This window comes from Urocampus carinirostris, chromosome 10 (genome assembly GCF_059441175.1).
Source record: "Urocampus carinirostris isolate Australia breed hairy pipefish chromosome 10, RoL_Ucar_1.0, whole genome shotgun sequence".
Classification (NCBI taxonomy): domain Eukaryota; kingdom Metazoa; phylum Chordata; class Actinopteri; order Syngnathiformes; family Syngnathidae; genus Urocampus; species Urocampus carinirostris.
Window position 1 is genome coordinate 9,303,355 of NC_142358.1, and position 17,971 is coordinate 9,321,325.

Here is a 17,971-nt window from a genome sequence, read left to right on the forward strand (position 1 = left end):
TCGCGGAGACATGCTCAATCCAAAGATAGCCAATACCAGCGTGAAGCTAGCCAGCCGCTTTCTAAATCACTTTCTTACACTGAAATGAGAGGCCTTTCAATTTTGTTTGACTGTTGTACGATAATAAATACAATTGATTCAACTGCAATTCTGTGTTCTGTGTTTGTATTTGTAGATTTAGAATTATTTTGTAACAGTCATATACACTCAGTTGGTAAGGAGGTCAATTTTTTCCCTTTGGGTCTTTTATGAAGGTACGACGCTACTATGTCGATTTTTCACTTTTCATGGGTGGTCCTAGTGCCCATTAACTGTGATAACCGAGGGGTTAATGTGCATATATTCCATAACAGGTTCACTTTGATCTATTTAATCGCATTTTATAGCATCTCCTTTTTGTGACTTTAAGTGACCTTAGCCATGATTTTTTGTAAAGGGAAACGGTAATCTGTCTGAGAAAAAAAAGGAAAATGATGACGGTTAAAACAAAGCCAGAAATAATAGAAGAACATAATAGTGTTCCTGTGAGTGACCGAGTGAAGGAGCACAACCAGGAAGCCAAGTGCTGATCACAAAGCAGAAGAATTCAACCAGCCCTTTGTTGCAACAAATTTGGGCCATTTTGGATTACTATTGCAAAAAACGGTGAAGAGAAGGACAAACCAGAGAAGCTGGCGTCTAAAATGGAGATTGGAGAGGTGATGGCTAAATGGGAGGAAGTTGCTGCTTTAGTTGATAAAAAAAATCTACAATAAGTGGCAACTGGACAGCTCTCTCAAGACACTTGCTATATGCGCTTCTGTAATATTTTGAAGGAGAGGCAGAAACAAATCTCCTTGGATAGATTTTTTTTCGCAAAAGATCTGTAGGTAGTGATGGCGTTGCAAAAGCTCTAAAAAGGCAAAAGAAAGTGATGTGCTGTAAATTGATTTTGTATGCTCATATTAATTTAAAGTTACAGTAACTTTATTTTAAGTGTACAGTAAGTGCTCACATATCAAAAGTCGTGCGCTGCCACTTATCCTGTATACAAGTCACTTTGAAATGCTTCAGAATCAAGTACAGTAAATGTATTTTTAGGTGGTCATGGACTGTGCAAACAGAGTAACAGATAGAAGTAATACGCTACCTGTGCGTCATTGACCCCTCTCGTTCCGGTCTCTCCGTTCTCTGTCAGGTCTTCCACCAAAACAGAAGGGAAGACGCCCACTTTTCCGTTAAGCTCTCCTTCCCAGAAACCATCATCTGTCTGAGTGTCACGGTTTAGAAGGCGAATGACGGCTCCTTCCGAGAAAGAAAGTTCCTCCTCCGCCTGGCCTTCGTAGTCGTAAAGTGCTCGTACATACACCACTGTGCAGGGGAATAATAGACAGTAATTAGGCACACGGTAAGAGAACAATACTGGATACAGCATCGTAGAATAGTTGATTATCTAATGCCTTTTGTTTCCATTGTGGTCTATGCTAGCAAGCTGTTTGAGGGTTACTTTTTGAGACAGCATGCTTTGGCTTCCTCTGGAGTTAATGTTAAAGCTAATTCATATTAGAATAAGATTTAACGTTTTTTGCATAGCTTTTTATAAACTTTTCAATTTTGAAGCAACAGATATCATTATTTTACTTTGCCTTGAAGTTCTTGAGCTTTGATTAAGAGCTAGTACACCTTTTCTTGGCCAAAATCAAGCACTATTTAAGGACTTTCAATGTAAAGGACTTTGTTGGAATGCTACTATTGTAGCAATTTCATGTAGCGAATGTGAAACCATTGGAAACCTTAAACCCGCAATTAAGGCTAAAAAAAAAACTGTTAGCTCAATGTTCCAACATCTGTAATCGAAAATCTACTATCACAACTATAGGTTAATGAAATACAACAACAATGCCCCAACAAGTGGGGGCCGGGACAACAGGTGAGCGGGTAGATGTCTTCATCATCCCTTCAACAAGCCCCAATAACTATCAAAAGTCTCAGAACAAGAGCTGCTGACCTGTGACCTCCGACCCATCAACATGTACACATATCCAGTCATCAGATACACTGTTGGAATCATAAGCTGGCCAAAAGAGGCGATAGAATCCGCTGACATCAGATATCTCCTCAGCACCCTAGTCCAGAACCCTGGGAATATACGCTTAAAGGAAAGAAGACGGCCGATGGCTAGTGAGTACCAATGCCACAGTTCAGGATAAAACATTCAAAATCCAAGAGTACAAATGGCTACAAAAGATGACCCACTGAGTAAGTGTCTCAGGCAGCTAAACCCTGATGAGAGTGTAGAAGACGATAGGCACACATTCTGGAAGGACAAGACCCTACATTAAATATATCGCCTTCCGATAGAGGAGTTAGCTGACATCATGGCAGCACAAGACTAGGCCATAAGCGCACGAGCCATAGAGGCCAGGATCTACCAGAGTAGATCACACCCAAGATGCAGACTGTCCAAAGATGCCCCTGAAACAGTCCAGCACATCGTGGCAGGGTGTAAGATGTTGGATCAGCGTACATGGAGAGGCACAACCAAGTATCTTCATTAGTATACAAAAACATCTGAAACTAGTATGGCATCGAAGTACCCAAATCCCAGTGGAAAATACCTCAGAAAAATCTGTTTAAAAAAATGTTTTTTTTTCCTAATTAACTGTTAAGGTACTTACTGTTAACATCCCCATTGACACAGCCAGAATGCAACTCTGGCTCGGTTGAGTTGGATGAAGTGTGTGATCTAGCATCAAGTGTTGCCAGTGATTGAAGCATGCTCAGCAGACTGTTGGACGCAGGAAACTGGAGGTATTTCTCAGGGACGTAACCCACAAGACCAGTCTTATTGCGAGCCTGTTGACACAAACGAGAAAGCAATTCTCAGCATATCCATGCAACCCAAACATCCAAAAAGATTATTTTTGTTGTTATTATCACCTAGGAGCAAAGCCAGGGTGGTGATAATGTTTTCGTGTCTGATCTATGTCTGTCTGTCTGTCTGTCTGTCTGTCTGTCTGTCTGTCTGTCCGTCTCTACTTGGGCTGAAGCGCGCACTTAATCGCCGTGCAAAAAAGTGCAGCTGAAATGTAGCTTCCAGTTTACTTATGGCTCCGTTCTTCAAAACAAGTTAACCGGTCAGGCTCGGGCTCGTTCGGGTTTTTATACCAGAAAGCCAGGTAGGGCTGGATTTTTGAGGCCCGATCCTACCTCAAGAAGGATTTTTGGATATGACCATAATCTGTCACAGGCAGTCAGGTAGGCTACCCTAGATTTGAAAAGAAATGCTCAGCACTTTTGGTTTTGTTGACTCTGTATTTATTCCCAGAAAGATATTCCACTCTCCCAAGCCAGAAGGGCTTGTTAACACCATCTTTTACAGGCAGTCAGGCAGGTTACCCCGGATGTGAAAACTGCCAAAAGAAGTAGACTTGGCATTTTTTACTTTGCTGGCTCAACAGCTTTCCGAGAAAGACATTCTACTCTCCCATGCCAGAACAAGTTTGGCCAGGATTAGAATCTTTTCCAGGCAATCAGATAGATTACCCTGGAGGTGAGAAAGACCCCCTCGTTCCCCAAAAATGACTGGGCACTTTTGAGTGCTTTTTTTTTAATAGTCAGTCAGGTGAGGGACCCAAAATGTAAAAACTGCCAAAAAAGCTGACTTTGCATTTTTTGTTTTGCTTACTCAGCAGCTTGCCCAGAAAAAAACTTTCTACTCTCTCAGGCCAGAACAGGTATGGCTAGGATCACAATCTGACAACCAATCAGGTTGGTCACCCCATTTGTGAATGGGTTGGTGGGTGGACCCCCTCAACCACTAGGGTTGGAGTGGCACCATTTCCTGTGGTGTGTCCTGGGCAAGTACAGCCTGGTGTCGCCCATCCGTATCCAGGCCAACAAATGTTTCCAATCAGTCTCTAACCGGGGACCTTTCGCTTGTTAGGCGAATGTGCTAACTATTGAACCCTGCCAAAAAGGAGAACGCCACCCACAAATCGTCTTCTGTCTCAACCTGGGTGATGCCCTAATGGCAAACAGGATTTCTAGTTGTTAACGAAATTCTCTTTGCATGAACATCGCAAATATGTTTACACACCTTGACCCAATCCTCCATGTCACCGTCTTCAATAACCTCCAACATCTCCTGTTCGTCGATTGTTAACTCATCTGGCTGAGAGGCCTGGCACATAGAGAAACAAAAATGTTCAGTACACCTCAAATGTTTTCAGTTTTTCAGTTTTGCCTCATACCTTGTATGAAAAGAGAACCTTGCAAGTCAGTGGGTAATTTCGGAGGGTTCCTGAAGGGCTCGAGCTGCTGTCGTCGAAAGCCTCCATGTTTTCTTCACAATCGTCACCTTCTTCGCGCTCTAAGTCGGCTGTTCCCTAAAACAAATAACCGTGGTTAAAATTATTGAACGTGGTTTTTGTTTTTCTCCTAAAAAAAGCTTTGGTTGTCCCAGCCTGCAAAGAGGCACAAACTTCCTGACACGGTTAGGGATCAGCAGATGGATGACAGTATTTAGCCCGTCCCACTTCATTGTTGTTTGATTGGCTTCTCTGATGGTCACGTGATCTTTTGACCACCATAGCACACTGATTTGTCCACAATAATGTTTTGTTAGTACCCATGTGTGTTCAGTATGTACTGTGTGTGTGTGTGTGTGTGTGTGTGTGTGTGTGTGTGTGTGTTGAGCAAGCACTTCCAAAGATATTTCTGTTGACAGTAAACAATAAATGAAGTTTAACTTTTAACTTCACATCGCGGTGGACTGTCAGGGCCTCCAAGGCCTTCTCTGCTGGCCTAAGTATTATCTGAATTGTGTGATGTTGTTATATTTTGTCCATGAATACTTATTAAAAAATTGCCAATTGTCTGTCAACTTCCTTTCATTGCTTCTCCTAGGTTGAGTTGCTTTAAGATGCTTTTAACCAATCACATTTCAGCCATTAAAAGCTGCCAGGGTCTGTAATCTTGCCAGAGGCATTTAGAATGAGATTTGCAGGGCTTGAAGCATAACATAAGAGTTTGATAAAGCTGTTGGTTTAGCCAATCAGATTTTACGTTGGTGAGACAGGGGCTGCTAGCCAGCCTTGGGAAATGTCACCGGAAGGGGAAGTATCACAACAAAAAAGCGAAGAAAAAAAATTCCCATATTCAGCCCCGTCACTATAGGCAGGCAAGAAGGGGCCTGGCTCGACTCACGAAGGGCTTGTGACCCCCACTGAAAGCCTGATCTTTTTTGTTTTGGAATTATTATCAGTGTATTGTTTTTTATTGCTACAATAAAATTGTAAAGAGATAAGGGCAGTTTACTTTTATTATCGCCTGTACAGTTAGACTACAGAGCTACCTGACCTTACTTACCTACGTGTCAATGTTGCCATGCAACAGTGATAAGCAGCAAAGCAAGAAAAAAGGTAAAAAAGCTTCAAAGAGGAACAAAAGAAGAAAAATATAAAAGCAGAAAATAAAAAAAAAGAAAAGAAAAAAATCAAGAAAAAAAAGTAAAAGGAAAAAAAAAGTAAAAAATAAATAAAAATAAATAAAACACGGGTTTTGGGGGTAACATTACGCAAAAAAAGGAAATAATAATTAAAAAAAATATATTATTCTAGTAAATTATAATTTATTTCATATTTTATGTATTCACTTTCCAGTGAACTTTTAACTCATTTAAACTTTGAACCTTTCATAATCATTTATAGTAGCCTGAAAGTCAAGCAACTAAAATCATTGTGTTTCGTATTAAAATATCAATGAAAAGTTTTGACAAATAAACAACAAGATATAAAAATAAACTTTACAGTTTTTAAAAAAAGGTAATCGTTAGACACATTATCCCTGAAAAAAAAAATGGAAACATAAATTAAACCATTTACAAATCTAAAATATAAATATATATATAAAGTACAAAACAATTCTACTCTTGTATATACTTAAAAAACTTAAAGTGATTAACACAGATTCCATAGAAAAATGCATATTGACAATTCAATTAAGAAAAACTTATACCAGAAATATGACATAACAGGCTCGACTTTCAGCATTAATCTTGATGCCAATAGAAAATAAATAATTGATGGAACTGAAATGTAAGGAATTTCTACAAAAGAGTAAATGAAATATTCTAGAGAAAAGAAAGGATGATGGATTTGTGCACAAATAAAAATATTTTTTTGTTGGGTAAAATATGGCTAACTTTTAATTTTACAAGGTTATCATTGATGCAGCTGTAGTAAATGTTTAAAGCTACATAATAATTATTAAGGGCTGTATTGATTAAACCTACTGAAGGCTTAGGTGTGAAATGCACATACAGCTAGGCTTGGCTGTTGGGGGTGTGTTGAAAAAGCCAGAGAGCCACTAGGGAATGCCAAATGGCTAAATTGCAGCTCCAGAGCCGCATGTACACAAAAACAGATGTTCATTGAATTTGTTGGTATTTTTTGAGAGTACCTTGACACCAAGCCTAGCTAAAACACTCCCGAAGGCCTTAAGTACAACTATGTACATTTTTACGAAAATCGGTTCTACCGTTTTGGAGCTTATAAGCCACATATGAACACAAGCACGCACGCAAATTGGCTTTTATGAATAAGTTTAGATTTTGACCCTTCAGTGTTACTTAATGTGCTTTTCTTATCGGCTCGCTGATCAATCTGCTGTAGGAAGTGTGAAAGTATATCAATTGTCTTACACTTTGCATCATTCAGGATGTAATTTATCAGATGAGCTATTCTGGCTTGGCAGCTTATAATCAATTCATATAAAATAAAAGCCTATGGTTGCCAGTTTTATGAGTTTAATATTTTAGTGTGACATGAAAAGGAAGATTAGAGTAGGGAACAGACTTTGAAAATGGTATAAGGAAATTCTGTAATCAGTCCTAATGTTTAAGACAAAAAATGATTTGGCGTATTCGAGAAGTCACGGGTGATCTCAAGTGTATTATTGTTGGTAATGAATATAGACACTGAAATTAATTCTTTTTAAATAGGAAACATTTTAATCAATTTGAAGCTCGGATCCAGTCATAGTCAAATAATTATTGAAAAGGAATGGAATGACTTCAGATGCTTCCCTTCATGCCATATTGAGGTACTTGTTCGGTTCTGTGGTAAAGTTATGAGCTGCAGTCAATTGTCTTTTATTGCTTATTTGCTTATTACAGAGGGTCTAAGATAACAGTAGTAGTAGTGCCCTTGTGAGATGGCAGTGTTTCCAAACAGTTCAATGGGTGCTGTATATTTTGAAATATATCTTAAAAAGTAGCATTAATACAAAATGATGTCCATTGGCAGATATCATTGCTAATTTGGGATTTTATTTTTCTTATTATTATAAATAAGTGAAATACTTGAAATATGGTTTTCTAATAATAATAATGCTTAAATGAACAACATTATTTGATAAAGCAGATAGATGATTTAGCTTTTTCTAAAATTTACTGTACAATATTTGTTTTTAATTATATATGAAAAAATGCTATTTAAATGAGCAAAGCGATCAAATGATAATGATGCTGATTAAATGAATAATAAGTCCATATCTTTCTAAAACCCGATTTCCGCTGTTAATTGATGTTAACTACACACACACACACACACACACACACACACACACACACACACACACACACACACACATATCCTGTATATATATATATATATATATATATATATATATATATATATATATATATATATATATATATATATACCGTGTGTGTGTATATATATATATATATATATATATATATATATATATATATATACACACATATATATATATATATACATATTTATATATATACATATATACATATATATACATATTTATATATAAATTATCCATGGAAAATAATCTGTGATGCACCGAAAAAATGCAAAAGTTGAACTGGAAAAAGGGGACAATGTATAAGAACAAAAAAATCGTTCTTATTTTAATAGGAAGTAATACTTACTATCGGCAAATGCATTAACCTTTGACAATATTCCTAATGTGTGAAAACATACTACCAGCTTTAAACAAAGACAACATCATATTCTAACAAGAGCAGCAACAGAGTGAGTAGTTGTCTCACCGAAAGGGAGGGATCGTGAGAAGTATAGCTGACCCAACGCTCATTCTCTAGCTCCTCCATCACCTAAACACACGGGGAAAAAAGTCCTTATTTTAAAACTTGCATTCATGTAAAGGTGCACTCACAAGGCACATAAAAAAAGGAATGCAAATCTTGAAAACAATTTAAGCCAACACAGACTGAAAAATACCTGGTTCATTGCACTCTTTAGCCAGGTATCCACAGAAACGCCCACTTGCCGCAAGAGGTCCAACCGAGCTTCGGCTTTTAACTTTATTGTCTTTGCCGAAAGAGAGAAAAAAAATGATGAAGATTTCCAACATTATGCATTCAATAAACCAACCTTTTTGAAGATGAGGACTAGGGTGGTCCTTATTTTTCGACTTTTAAAATTTCATGCTCTGACCCCTTGAATATGTTCCAATATATACAAAACGTAATTAGGCAAAGTTTCATCAAAATCAAAGGATATTTAGAGGTCGCTCAAGGCCTCTGAAATTTTGGTATGAAAAATAAGGATTTTTCGCACATTATATCAGACCTAGTGTACAAAGTTACTTGTAACTTTTCTTGTGTTACAATTATAAGCAATGGACTGAAATTGGATGTTCTAAAACGCCGTACACATAGGGTTAAGATTTCCGTTTTTTCTCGAAAATTGCCAAAATTTTACCATTTTGGGAAATTTCAAAGTCGTTGAGCTACCTCTAAATATTATCCAAATTGTTCAAAATTGCACACAGTGTGTTTTTATCGATATAAGAACATATGCGGAGGGTCAGAGCCCAATATTTCCACAAAAAAAAATTTCGACCCCCATTAAGGACCACCCTAATGAGGACTATGTTTTGTTACTGATAGGCACGAAGAACTACCAGTTTTATATGCATTTCTAAAATAACAACTTAACATGTTAAACCTATGTTGTTACTATGTTGTTACCAAGTTGTAATTATTATTGGCCCGCACAACCACGGAAGCCAGTTAGAAATGATCACACTTATAATAATAATAATAATAATAATTTCCTTGTATTGTCATTCTGTGTAACAATGTACACAGAACGAAATGTCGATTGCATCTGACCCGATGCAGCCGCAGCCAAGAGAGGGCGCCGCCGACCACTTTTAAGTCTTAGGAATGACTCGGCCGGGGCGCGAACCCGAACCTATGATAATGATGCCTAATTTAAGTACAAAAGAATCCGAGTGTTTCTAATAATGTAGAGTGATAAGCATAGGAGGTGGACACTGTGTTATTTTTTGCCCCTCTTTGCAGACGATTTTATTATCCTGGCTTCAATGTGGATGGCCATGTTTAAGTGTCGGTTTGAGAAAAAAAGTGCAGCGCTCATGTACATACAGTAATGCTACACTCAAAGGGATTCGTGCAAGTTGTGCTCCTTTCATTTCCTTTATACTCTTCAGATAAGAGCTTTACAAAGCAGCCGTATCATTAAATATGTATAAGTCTGATCAAGGTAATAATGGCTTGGAAGAGCAACGGATGGGCGAGAGATTAAAAAAAGCAAATGCCATTGTGTCATAAGGAATGTGGTTACACAGCTGATTCTTGCGCCATCTGTGTTCGCCTCATGCGTTATTGCATGGTGTAATTGATGCTGTATTTTTGGCGTGAGAATAATATGTTCGTGAAAAAAAATCAGCCAGCAGGGGTGTCATGCCTAATTCACACCATGTCCAAAAGTGCGTTGGTAGTCTGCAAGAAGATTTTCCCCAACTTTGTATTTCTTCCAGACGTCAAATGTGGACTTTTTGGAAACAAAATAAATTACACAAGGGAAGCAGGAACTCAAACATCAAATGGAGTTACATCTGTTATATTGCAGAATGAAACCTTTGCAAAAATCTCTAACTGCATGCCTTGACATTAGTCGGAAATCTAAAAGACTCCGATAGATTAGACCAGGGGCCTGGAAACTGCGGCTCTCTGGCGCTTTCCCAAAAACATTTACAAATTGAAAAAGATGAGGGAAGGAAATATACTTTCCTTTCAATATTGTCTCCGTAAAAGAAAAAACATGACACTAGAGGTAAGATCGGGCCTAAAAAGTCCATCCTGATCCAACCTGGTATCAAATCCCGCACCAGCCTAAGCCCAACAGATTAACTTGTTTTGAGGGACCGAGCCCGAAGCAAACCCGAATTTTCATATTTTATTTGTGAAGAGCAAGGGTTATTTGGCCCGTCTCTGCCCAACTCCGGAATTTCGTACCGGGTTTGGGCCTGGGCCTAAGAGCTAACCTCTACATGACACAAACACTTTTATGGTTTTCCAATGCTGTAGAAATGCGCAAAATTCATATTACATTTCAATCAAGGGTGTAACAATGGGCTGAGAGGGAAGATCAGCTGGTACAAGTTTACGGGTGGAAAGTGACGGGTTTGACTGCCACTCTCGCACTCTTATCGGGTTGTAAAAAATGGGATAAAGGTTGTCACCTCGATTGCAGCAATGACAAATATTGTGACGTGAAGTTGAGGCTTGATCACCTGCTTGGAGAAATTAGCTACAGTACAAATTCCGGTGCATAGGCTGTTTTGCAAACAAACTAAAAGGTGTGTGATCGGTCACAGACCCCAAAGGTAAAAAAAAAAATAACTGCGCAGACATCAAACTGAAACTTTATGTTTGGGAGTTTATTTATTTTTACTTTTCAAAAGACTCTTATTATATTTTAATAAATGCATACTGCATTTAATTGCACGCTTTTTTTTGCCCGGATGATGAACGTTCCATTTTTTTTTTTTGAATTCTCAAAATAAAAATGACCTCCAAAATTAGATTTGTTTATTGCATTTCTTTAATTTAATAAAATAAATGACACTTCGTGTAATTCACTAATACTGTAATTTAGTTAAATTTGAGGCAGTATCCTACAACAGAGTAGTAACATGGTGCATCATTCTCCACAGGATGCGCTGCATCCAACTTAGTCATTTAGATAGTGGGCCAGTAATTTTGCTAATATAGATACAGAATGTGTTGCATATATCCATCCACTATCTGCACCTCTTATTCTCAGTAGGGTCGCGGGGGCTACTGGAGCCCATCCCGGCTAACTTCACGCAGTGGGCAGGGGACACCATGAACTGGGTACCAGCCAGTCGCACCTAGGGACAATTTGGACCGGCCAATTAACCTGACATGCATGGTTTTTTTTATTGGAATGTGGGAGGAAACTGGAGTGCCCAGAGGAAACCCATGCAAACTTCGCACAGGTAGCTGAATTTTAACCCATGACCTCAGAACTGTGCCGCGGACGCGCTAACCACTCAAGTACCGTGCCGCTGTGTCATTTTAAGACCTACAAATAAGACTTTTTTTTGTGCCTCCAGACAATTTGTTGTTGTTGTTGTTTTTTTTGGTCCAACGTAACTTTTTCAAAATCTTGGGTTGCCAACCCCTGGATAAGACTTGTGGAAATTACAGAATTTTAAATCCAAAACATGCTTAATGATAGTAGATGAGTCAAGGTCCAAGAAATAATATCCCCAAAGTGTATCAGCCAATTATTGTAGTATATTGATTGAAAAAAAATAATAATGAAGTTGTATTGTTACAAATATCAACATGTAAGATACCAAAGCTATCAATTTTTTGACCACCTGCACAGAAAAGTGTCTGAAAGAGGAAAATCTCAAAAACCAACCTCAGCTTTGCGTATGTTTTCTTTGGATTCTTCTATCTTCATCTCGAGATCTACTCTGCCCTGTTCAGTAGGAGGTAGGCCATGACTCTCACTCTCCTCCAGCGACTGAACTCACAGGACACAACATAATTATTTTTCAAGGCAGAAAGACAGCAAATTTACACATCATGAAAATAAATGATTTCCTAAACTTTTAATGACAAATTTGCCAAATATAGTAACTTTTGAAAAGGATATGGGGCTTGAAACTACGGCCAATTAGAATTAGAATTTTCTTTATCGTCATTGATAGCAACTTAGTAAATGTGCAAAGTAAATGTACATATATGAATAAAAACATAAAAAAACAACAACAAAAAAAACAAATATATATATATATATATATATATATATATATATATATATATATATATATATATATATATATATGTGTGTATGTAAGCATGCGATAAAAGAGTGACAGGGTTGGTACACCTCTTCCATGGCAAAATTCAAGCACTTTAAAGGTCTTTAAAAGCCAATTTCTCCAGTGAAAATGAACGGTATACTTTCAAAAATGTGTTTATAGTTTGCATAATGCTTACAGTTTATTGCATGCACTCACTCTTTTGTAGTGGATAATATTCTTGTGTTCTCTAGCTACTCGAGTCGCCCATTTCCTGGCCTCCTTGTTTAAACTGTGCTCTTCTGTGGTCCCCATCTCCGACTCCAGCTGACGACTCTAATGAAACAAACGCACATAGCCATGTAGGGACGGGGTAAATTCATGAGGAAACGTACACTGACACGGAAAATCATTAAAGGGTAGAAAAGACACTGAAAGTGGCTATGTAACATGCAGAAGCTGTTCATGCTGCAAACAAGACCAAGAATGAACAATTTATCATGTAGCCTGTAATAAACTGAGGATAGTTTGCAAAGCTGCTCGTTGTCTTGCTGTTATTAAAATTATATGATAGCTACACCATTTTTATGTGTGCAATTTTGTAATTTTCCAGTACTGGAATGAAACACAAAGCATATTTAATTGCAAAATACGGATTTCTTTCTAAGTATCAAACAACCGCAATTTGATTAAACAAAAAAGGGTTGTTACACAGGTTAACAACTAGTTTTAATTCCAGCAGATTCTCAACAGTGTGTTATAAACGGTGATCCTTATCCTTAATAGTGAGTATATTTTGTGGAAAGAACACATGTTATTTCCCTCAGGCACTCTGAGTCATACACAATATTAGGTTTACATGAATCACAAAGGACAAGCGCTTACCTAAAGTTAATTGCAACAGTTGTTCGTATTCTACTATGGTTTCTGGAAATGTTTAAACACTTGACAATGCATGATGACATCCAGTAATACATAGCAGAACCATTTTCATGCACACAACAAGAAAAATATTGGGACTCTATGAATATATGGCACTGTATCAAGTACAAAAAACTGAAAAAGCAGACAAAAAAGTCTTGATAAGGGCATTTTACGCCATTCGTATTCAATTGAAGACATGAGTGCTAACAGTTATGGCTACCTGTGCCAGGGTCATTCTCATGGCACTGACGGGTGAAGGCTCTATGTCCACCAACTGCTGCACCGAGCTCAGAGTCTGGTACATAAGGTCAAGAGCAGCAACACAAGCACACAAATACAAGGAGTAGTTAGTGGGAAAATGGTCAGGGGAGAAGTGTGAGCAAAGGTTAAGTTGGATCCAGAAGGACATGGGAAAGGAATAAAGGTCATATTTTAGCTGAGGGTATTAGTACAAAAGTACTATGACTAGTTCTCACCTTGTCGCAGTCACTGGGTTGGAATTGGAAGTCATTTGCTTTGTGGAAAACCGGGTTTTCTTGCATGAACAATTGCTGATTGAACTCTTGTATTATCTGAAAACAACACTTTGAATTAGCCCACTCCACATTGAATATGGCTTCACTGTTAGTATGAAGTGGCATGCCGCAATCAATAAAATTTACTAGTATTCTAATAGTTTGTATTACACCTATATTGTATAATCAGGTAAGGTATACAATAGATGAACAAACACCAAACGCCACCTTTTGTGAGAGCTATTGTAAATTCTGGACTATAGAGCACACATGATTAAAAGCCACATGTGCAAGTTTAAAGGGACAATATGTAATATTTAGTGCCTCCTAGTGGTACAAAAACTTTTATCCAGTGAAAAAATAACAACATTGTTTTGTCATTGTTTTACATGAACCATCATATCAATGGTAATTTTTATTAAAAAAAAATCATATGTCGATAATTCTGCATTTCCTTTACATTGTAGAATCCATACATAAAGTCGCCACCATATTTGGTTGCAAGTTGTGGCACTGGTTTTCGTTTGCATTAGACAACAGTGACATTTTTTGGTCAAAATATTACATCCTCAACCTCGGTTTTGTACAAGCAGCACCGGATTTCAAGCCACAGGGTTAAACAGCCTTAAAAATGATCCCAATCACCTCAATTTCTTAAAATGAAAAAAAAATCTGTGGGGAAATGTCTAGTAAGGAAAAGTAACACATTGGGTCGCAATTAAAGACACTTGTTTGCAGACTGTGTCCCAATCAACTACAGCAGGACTCAAAATTAATTACAATGGCATTAACATGTTTCCAGGAGTATATTAAATAAGTGCTTTTGTCATCCAATGCACACTTTTTTCATTGAAAAAAAAATCTGAAACATAATATCCAAAAATAATTATTTACCCAAGCTACCTCTCCATCAGATTATTATAAAAATGGCAGGCTTCTTCCAAATAATTGGAACTGTACTATTTCCTACGGTGTACCAGCCTTTTTCACGGCACACAAGGGCCGCAGAACACTGTTTGAAAAACACAATGTCATTACAACTGCTGATATCATGGCCACATGCCAGCATTTTAGGAATTGAAGTAGTTTGGGTGTTACATTCTATTTTTAAAGGATAGTCTTTTGAGATACCTAAATATTTATATTTTTTTGTTTGTTGATTTAAAAATGCTGAAAGTGATTTGCAAGTCGTGTGATTGTGTTTTTACATGGGCTGGAACCGATGCAATCCTATTGCGTTACCTGTGGTGTTTATTAAAAGGCTCAAATTCATTTATTGGGAAAATGTATAATAAAGGTCCAGGCAAAATTCTCCTGAAAGGGGCTTAATATATGTATAATGCAATAATACAGCATAACAACAACTAATTATTTTGCAGACACCCCAGGAGTCTGTAAATGAAAAGCTGTAATTAAATCGCCCAATTATCAGAGCAAAACACTAATAAACGGAGGCTGACATTTTCAGGAATGAATGGAACTCCTCCAACTAACACTGTCAATACATCGATATTTGCCTGTGCTCTAGAGCTTATTTGTTACCCACCCAATTTATAATATTCAAGGCAGCAGATACCAACAATGGTAGAGGAAGGATCACAAGGATCTGCATTACCGTATTTTCCGCACTATAAGGCGCACCTAAAAGTCTTAATTTTTTTCAAAAGCTGACCATGCGCCTTATAATACAGTGCGCCTTATTTATGGATCAATATTAAATCGCAAACTCTTCAAACTAACTTGCAGCCGCCCCGAACGCCAAGAAGTCCACGGTGTATGCTGGGATTTGTTTACCGGCGTTTTATTGGCTAACCAATGTGTCAATCATCATTTGAATGATCACTATTGGCTAAAGTTATTCGGAGGTCAAGGGGCGGATCCTTTTTATCATTTACAGGCTGGCATAGGCTTAAGCTGTAAAACAAAGCCTGCAATTGGCCGAAAAAGATGAATGCGTATAGCACGTGGTTTGACGGCATACATAAAGCATTTTTCTATTATTCTGTATGTGTAAATATTTTATTCTCCTGGATTTACTACCCTCACGGATATAAGAGGACATTGGCTGCACATTATTATGAACACAACGACTTCAGTGAGCTACTCCGGGTTTTATATTATCCCTGTATCCTGTTTCAGACTGAACTCGATGTTTCTGTGATAAGCGGTGCAGATAATGGATGGAATGGAGTGTCTATTTTTAAATTAAACTCAATTCCAAGTGTTTATTGTCATATGCACAGTAAAGTTGCGAGCGAAAAAGAAAATAGAAACCAAGGAATGTTTGGCATTTCTTGAATCCCAAGACTTTAACCTTCCGAATGATATTTGGAACGATGCATTTGAGTGACATCGTACGGACACCGCATCCGCACGTGTCTACGACACGTATTTGCTGGGTAAGATTTGGGAATGTTAAGGGGGTAATAAGTTTGACTGAATCATCTGACTGTTTTGTCGACGTTCCCATTGTAGCGCCTTATAACCCGGTGCGCCTTATCTATGGAAGATATAGGACCAAAAACTATTTTTGGGGGGTGCGCCCTATAACCCGGTGCGCCCTATAGTGCGGAAAATACAGTACTTTAATCCTTAAAAGTATTAACAAAAAACATTTTTTACCCAATTGGGCACAGAACATGTAGCAGTCTTCGCCACAATTTTGCAAATATGTTGCAAAATATTCCACACTCCAGGGGACTAGGAAAATTTGCTCTCAAGGTTGCTGATCTAGCTCTTTTACTCTAGACTGGTGACACTGTTAAAGGAACACAAAACTTGTAACATGGAAAATTCCGTTAACACAACAGATGAGGCAGCTCCAAAACAATCAGCGATTGAAGTGAACAGCAATTTCATGCTGCTCATTTTTGCTCGGTAAAATTGGAACTTCTAACATAGTCCTCAAACACTTCATCTCAAAAACATTCAACCTTCTTCTTAAATCTGCGTTCAGGCTCCAAATCTCTGCACCATACAACACAGTCGGCACAATCACACTCTCATACAGTCCCCTCTTAACATCCAAACTTATACTCTTGTTGTTCATCACTCTCCTCAGAGCACCCAAAACCTTGCTTCCTTGATTCACTCTGTGCAATACCTCACACTCCATTCCACCAACTGCAGCCACATCACAACCCAAGTACCTAAAGCTTTCAACTTCTTCCAGCACCTGTCCATGCAACCTGATTTTTAACGTCATACCCACTCCATCACGTGAACACTTCATCACCTTACTCTTCCCAACATTGACACATAACTTACGCCTGTCACATACTCTTCCAAACTCTGTTACCAACCTTCTCAATGTTTCCTCAGAATCACCCACAAGCGACAAGTTGGTCATGCTTTCGTCTCTCCAGATGAAATGGGACGCCAGAAAGCGGCCATGTCACTCGGGTCAGGGTGACACAACACACTCTTTTGTTCAACAGCAGGGCCCGACAGCTTTCACTGGTTTACCTCTGCTGCATCATACGGGTGCCCAGCCCATCCGTAAGAACGTGTCCACAATCCCACTATCCTTTCACAATACCTTTCCACTCCTTTCTATCACCAACAAGAGCTCTAGCTTCCATTATATTTAGACCTCTTTCCTGCAGTGCACTCATAACACCATCCATCCACGTCAATCGCGGCCTCCCTCTTGGTCTCCTTCCATTGACTTCTGCTCTGTAGATCATCTTCAACATTCGCTCCTCATCCATCCTCTCCATGTGTCCAAACCAACCGAGTACTCTCTTATCAACACGCTTGCTCAGTTCCACGACTACTCCAGTTCTGTCTCTCACAATTTCATTTCTCAGTCTATCCAACACCGGCCAGACAACACCGGCCAGACAACACCGGCCAGACAACACCAGCCAGACAACACCGGCCAGACAACACCGGCCAGACAGCGTGTTCTGCTAATGGGGGCTTACCGGGAGCAAACAAAACCGCAAGTCTTTGGCAGCTCCGACACTAATAGGGAGGTATCCGGACATTACGAAAGCATGACCAACTTGAGTGCCGAGGTGCCTAACTTGTTTGGGTGTTTGGGCAATTGGGTTGGCCATGGTCCAAAAATTTGAGTGTGTTTTTTTGCTATTTAATTCCCTTTTATTTTCTTTGTTATTGTATGTGTGTGTCTTGCTGTCGGTCACCCCTCTTGAGGGATATGACCAAGGTAGATAGATAGATAGATAAAATTGGAACTTTGCTTACCCTGTTGCTGGGGGTCTTGTGACTGTTTTGTCAGAGATGTGTGCTTCGGCCTTCAAAAGCTGCGTTGGGTAAGTTTACCTGCCTCTGTTACAGTGTGCGTTCCTTGTTTGCCTTCACCTCCTTTTAGGTCGGTGTTTGTGGCTTTTTGCTTGTGTTTTTAAATGCGGGTGCCCCGGTTGGTATAATAATGTCCGGAT

At 38.5% G+C, this 17,971-nt stretch overlaps 1 protein-coding gene across 2 annotated transcripts in view; it reads right to left on the reverse strand.

Annotated features, from left to right (window-relative positions):
* fchsd2 (FCH and double SH3 domains 2) overlaps nt 1-17,971 on the reverse strand; it is a 70,098-nt gene that overhangs the window by 9,802 nt on the left and 42,325 nt on the right. The window contains exons 10-19 of one of the 2 annotated variants that reach the window (XM_088345477.1): nt 13,527-13,622; nt 13,271-13,345; nt 12,346-12,462; nt 11,742-11,846; nt 8,259-8,348; nt 8,069-8,131; nt 4,233-4,367; nt 4,079-4,162; nt 2,658-2,835; nt 1,130-1,350 (exon numbers count right to left, since the gene is read on the reverse strand). In XM_088345477.1, coding sequence (XP_088201603.1) covers nt 1,130-1,350; nt 2,658-2,835; nt 4,079-4,162; nt 4,233-4,367; nt 8,069-8,131; nt 8,259-8,348; nt 11,742-11,846; nt 12,346-12,462; nt 13,271-13,345; nt 13,527-13,622 — 1,164 coding nt within the window. The remainder of the gene's footprint in view (nt 1-1,129; nt 1,351-2,657; nt 2,836-4,078; nt 4,163-4,232; nt 4,368-8,068; nt 8,132-8,258; nt 8,349-11,741; nt 11,847-12,345; nt 12,463-13,270; nt 13,346-13,526; nt 13,623-17,971) is intronic. The other variant, XM_088345478.1, reaches the window with a different exon arrangement.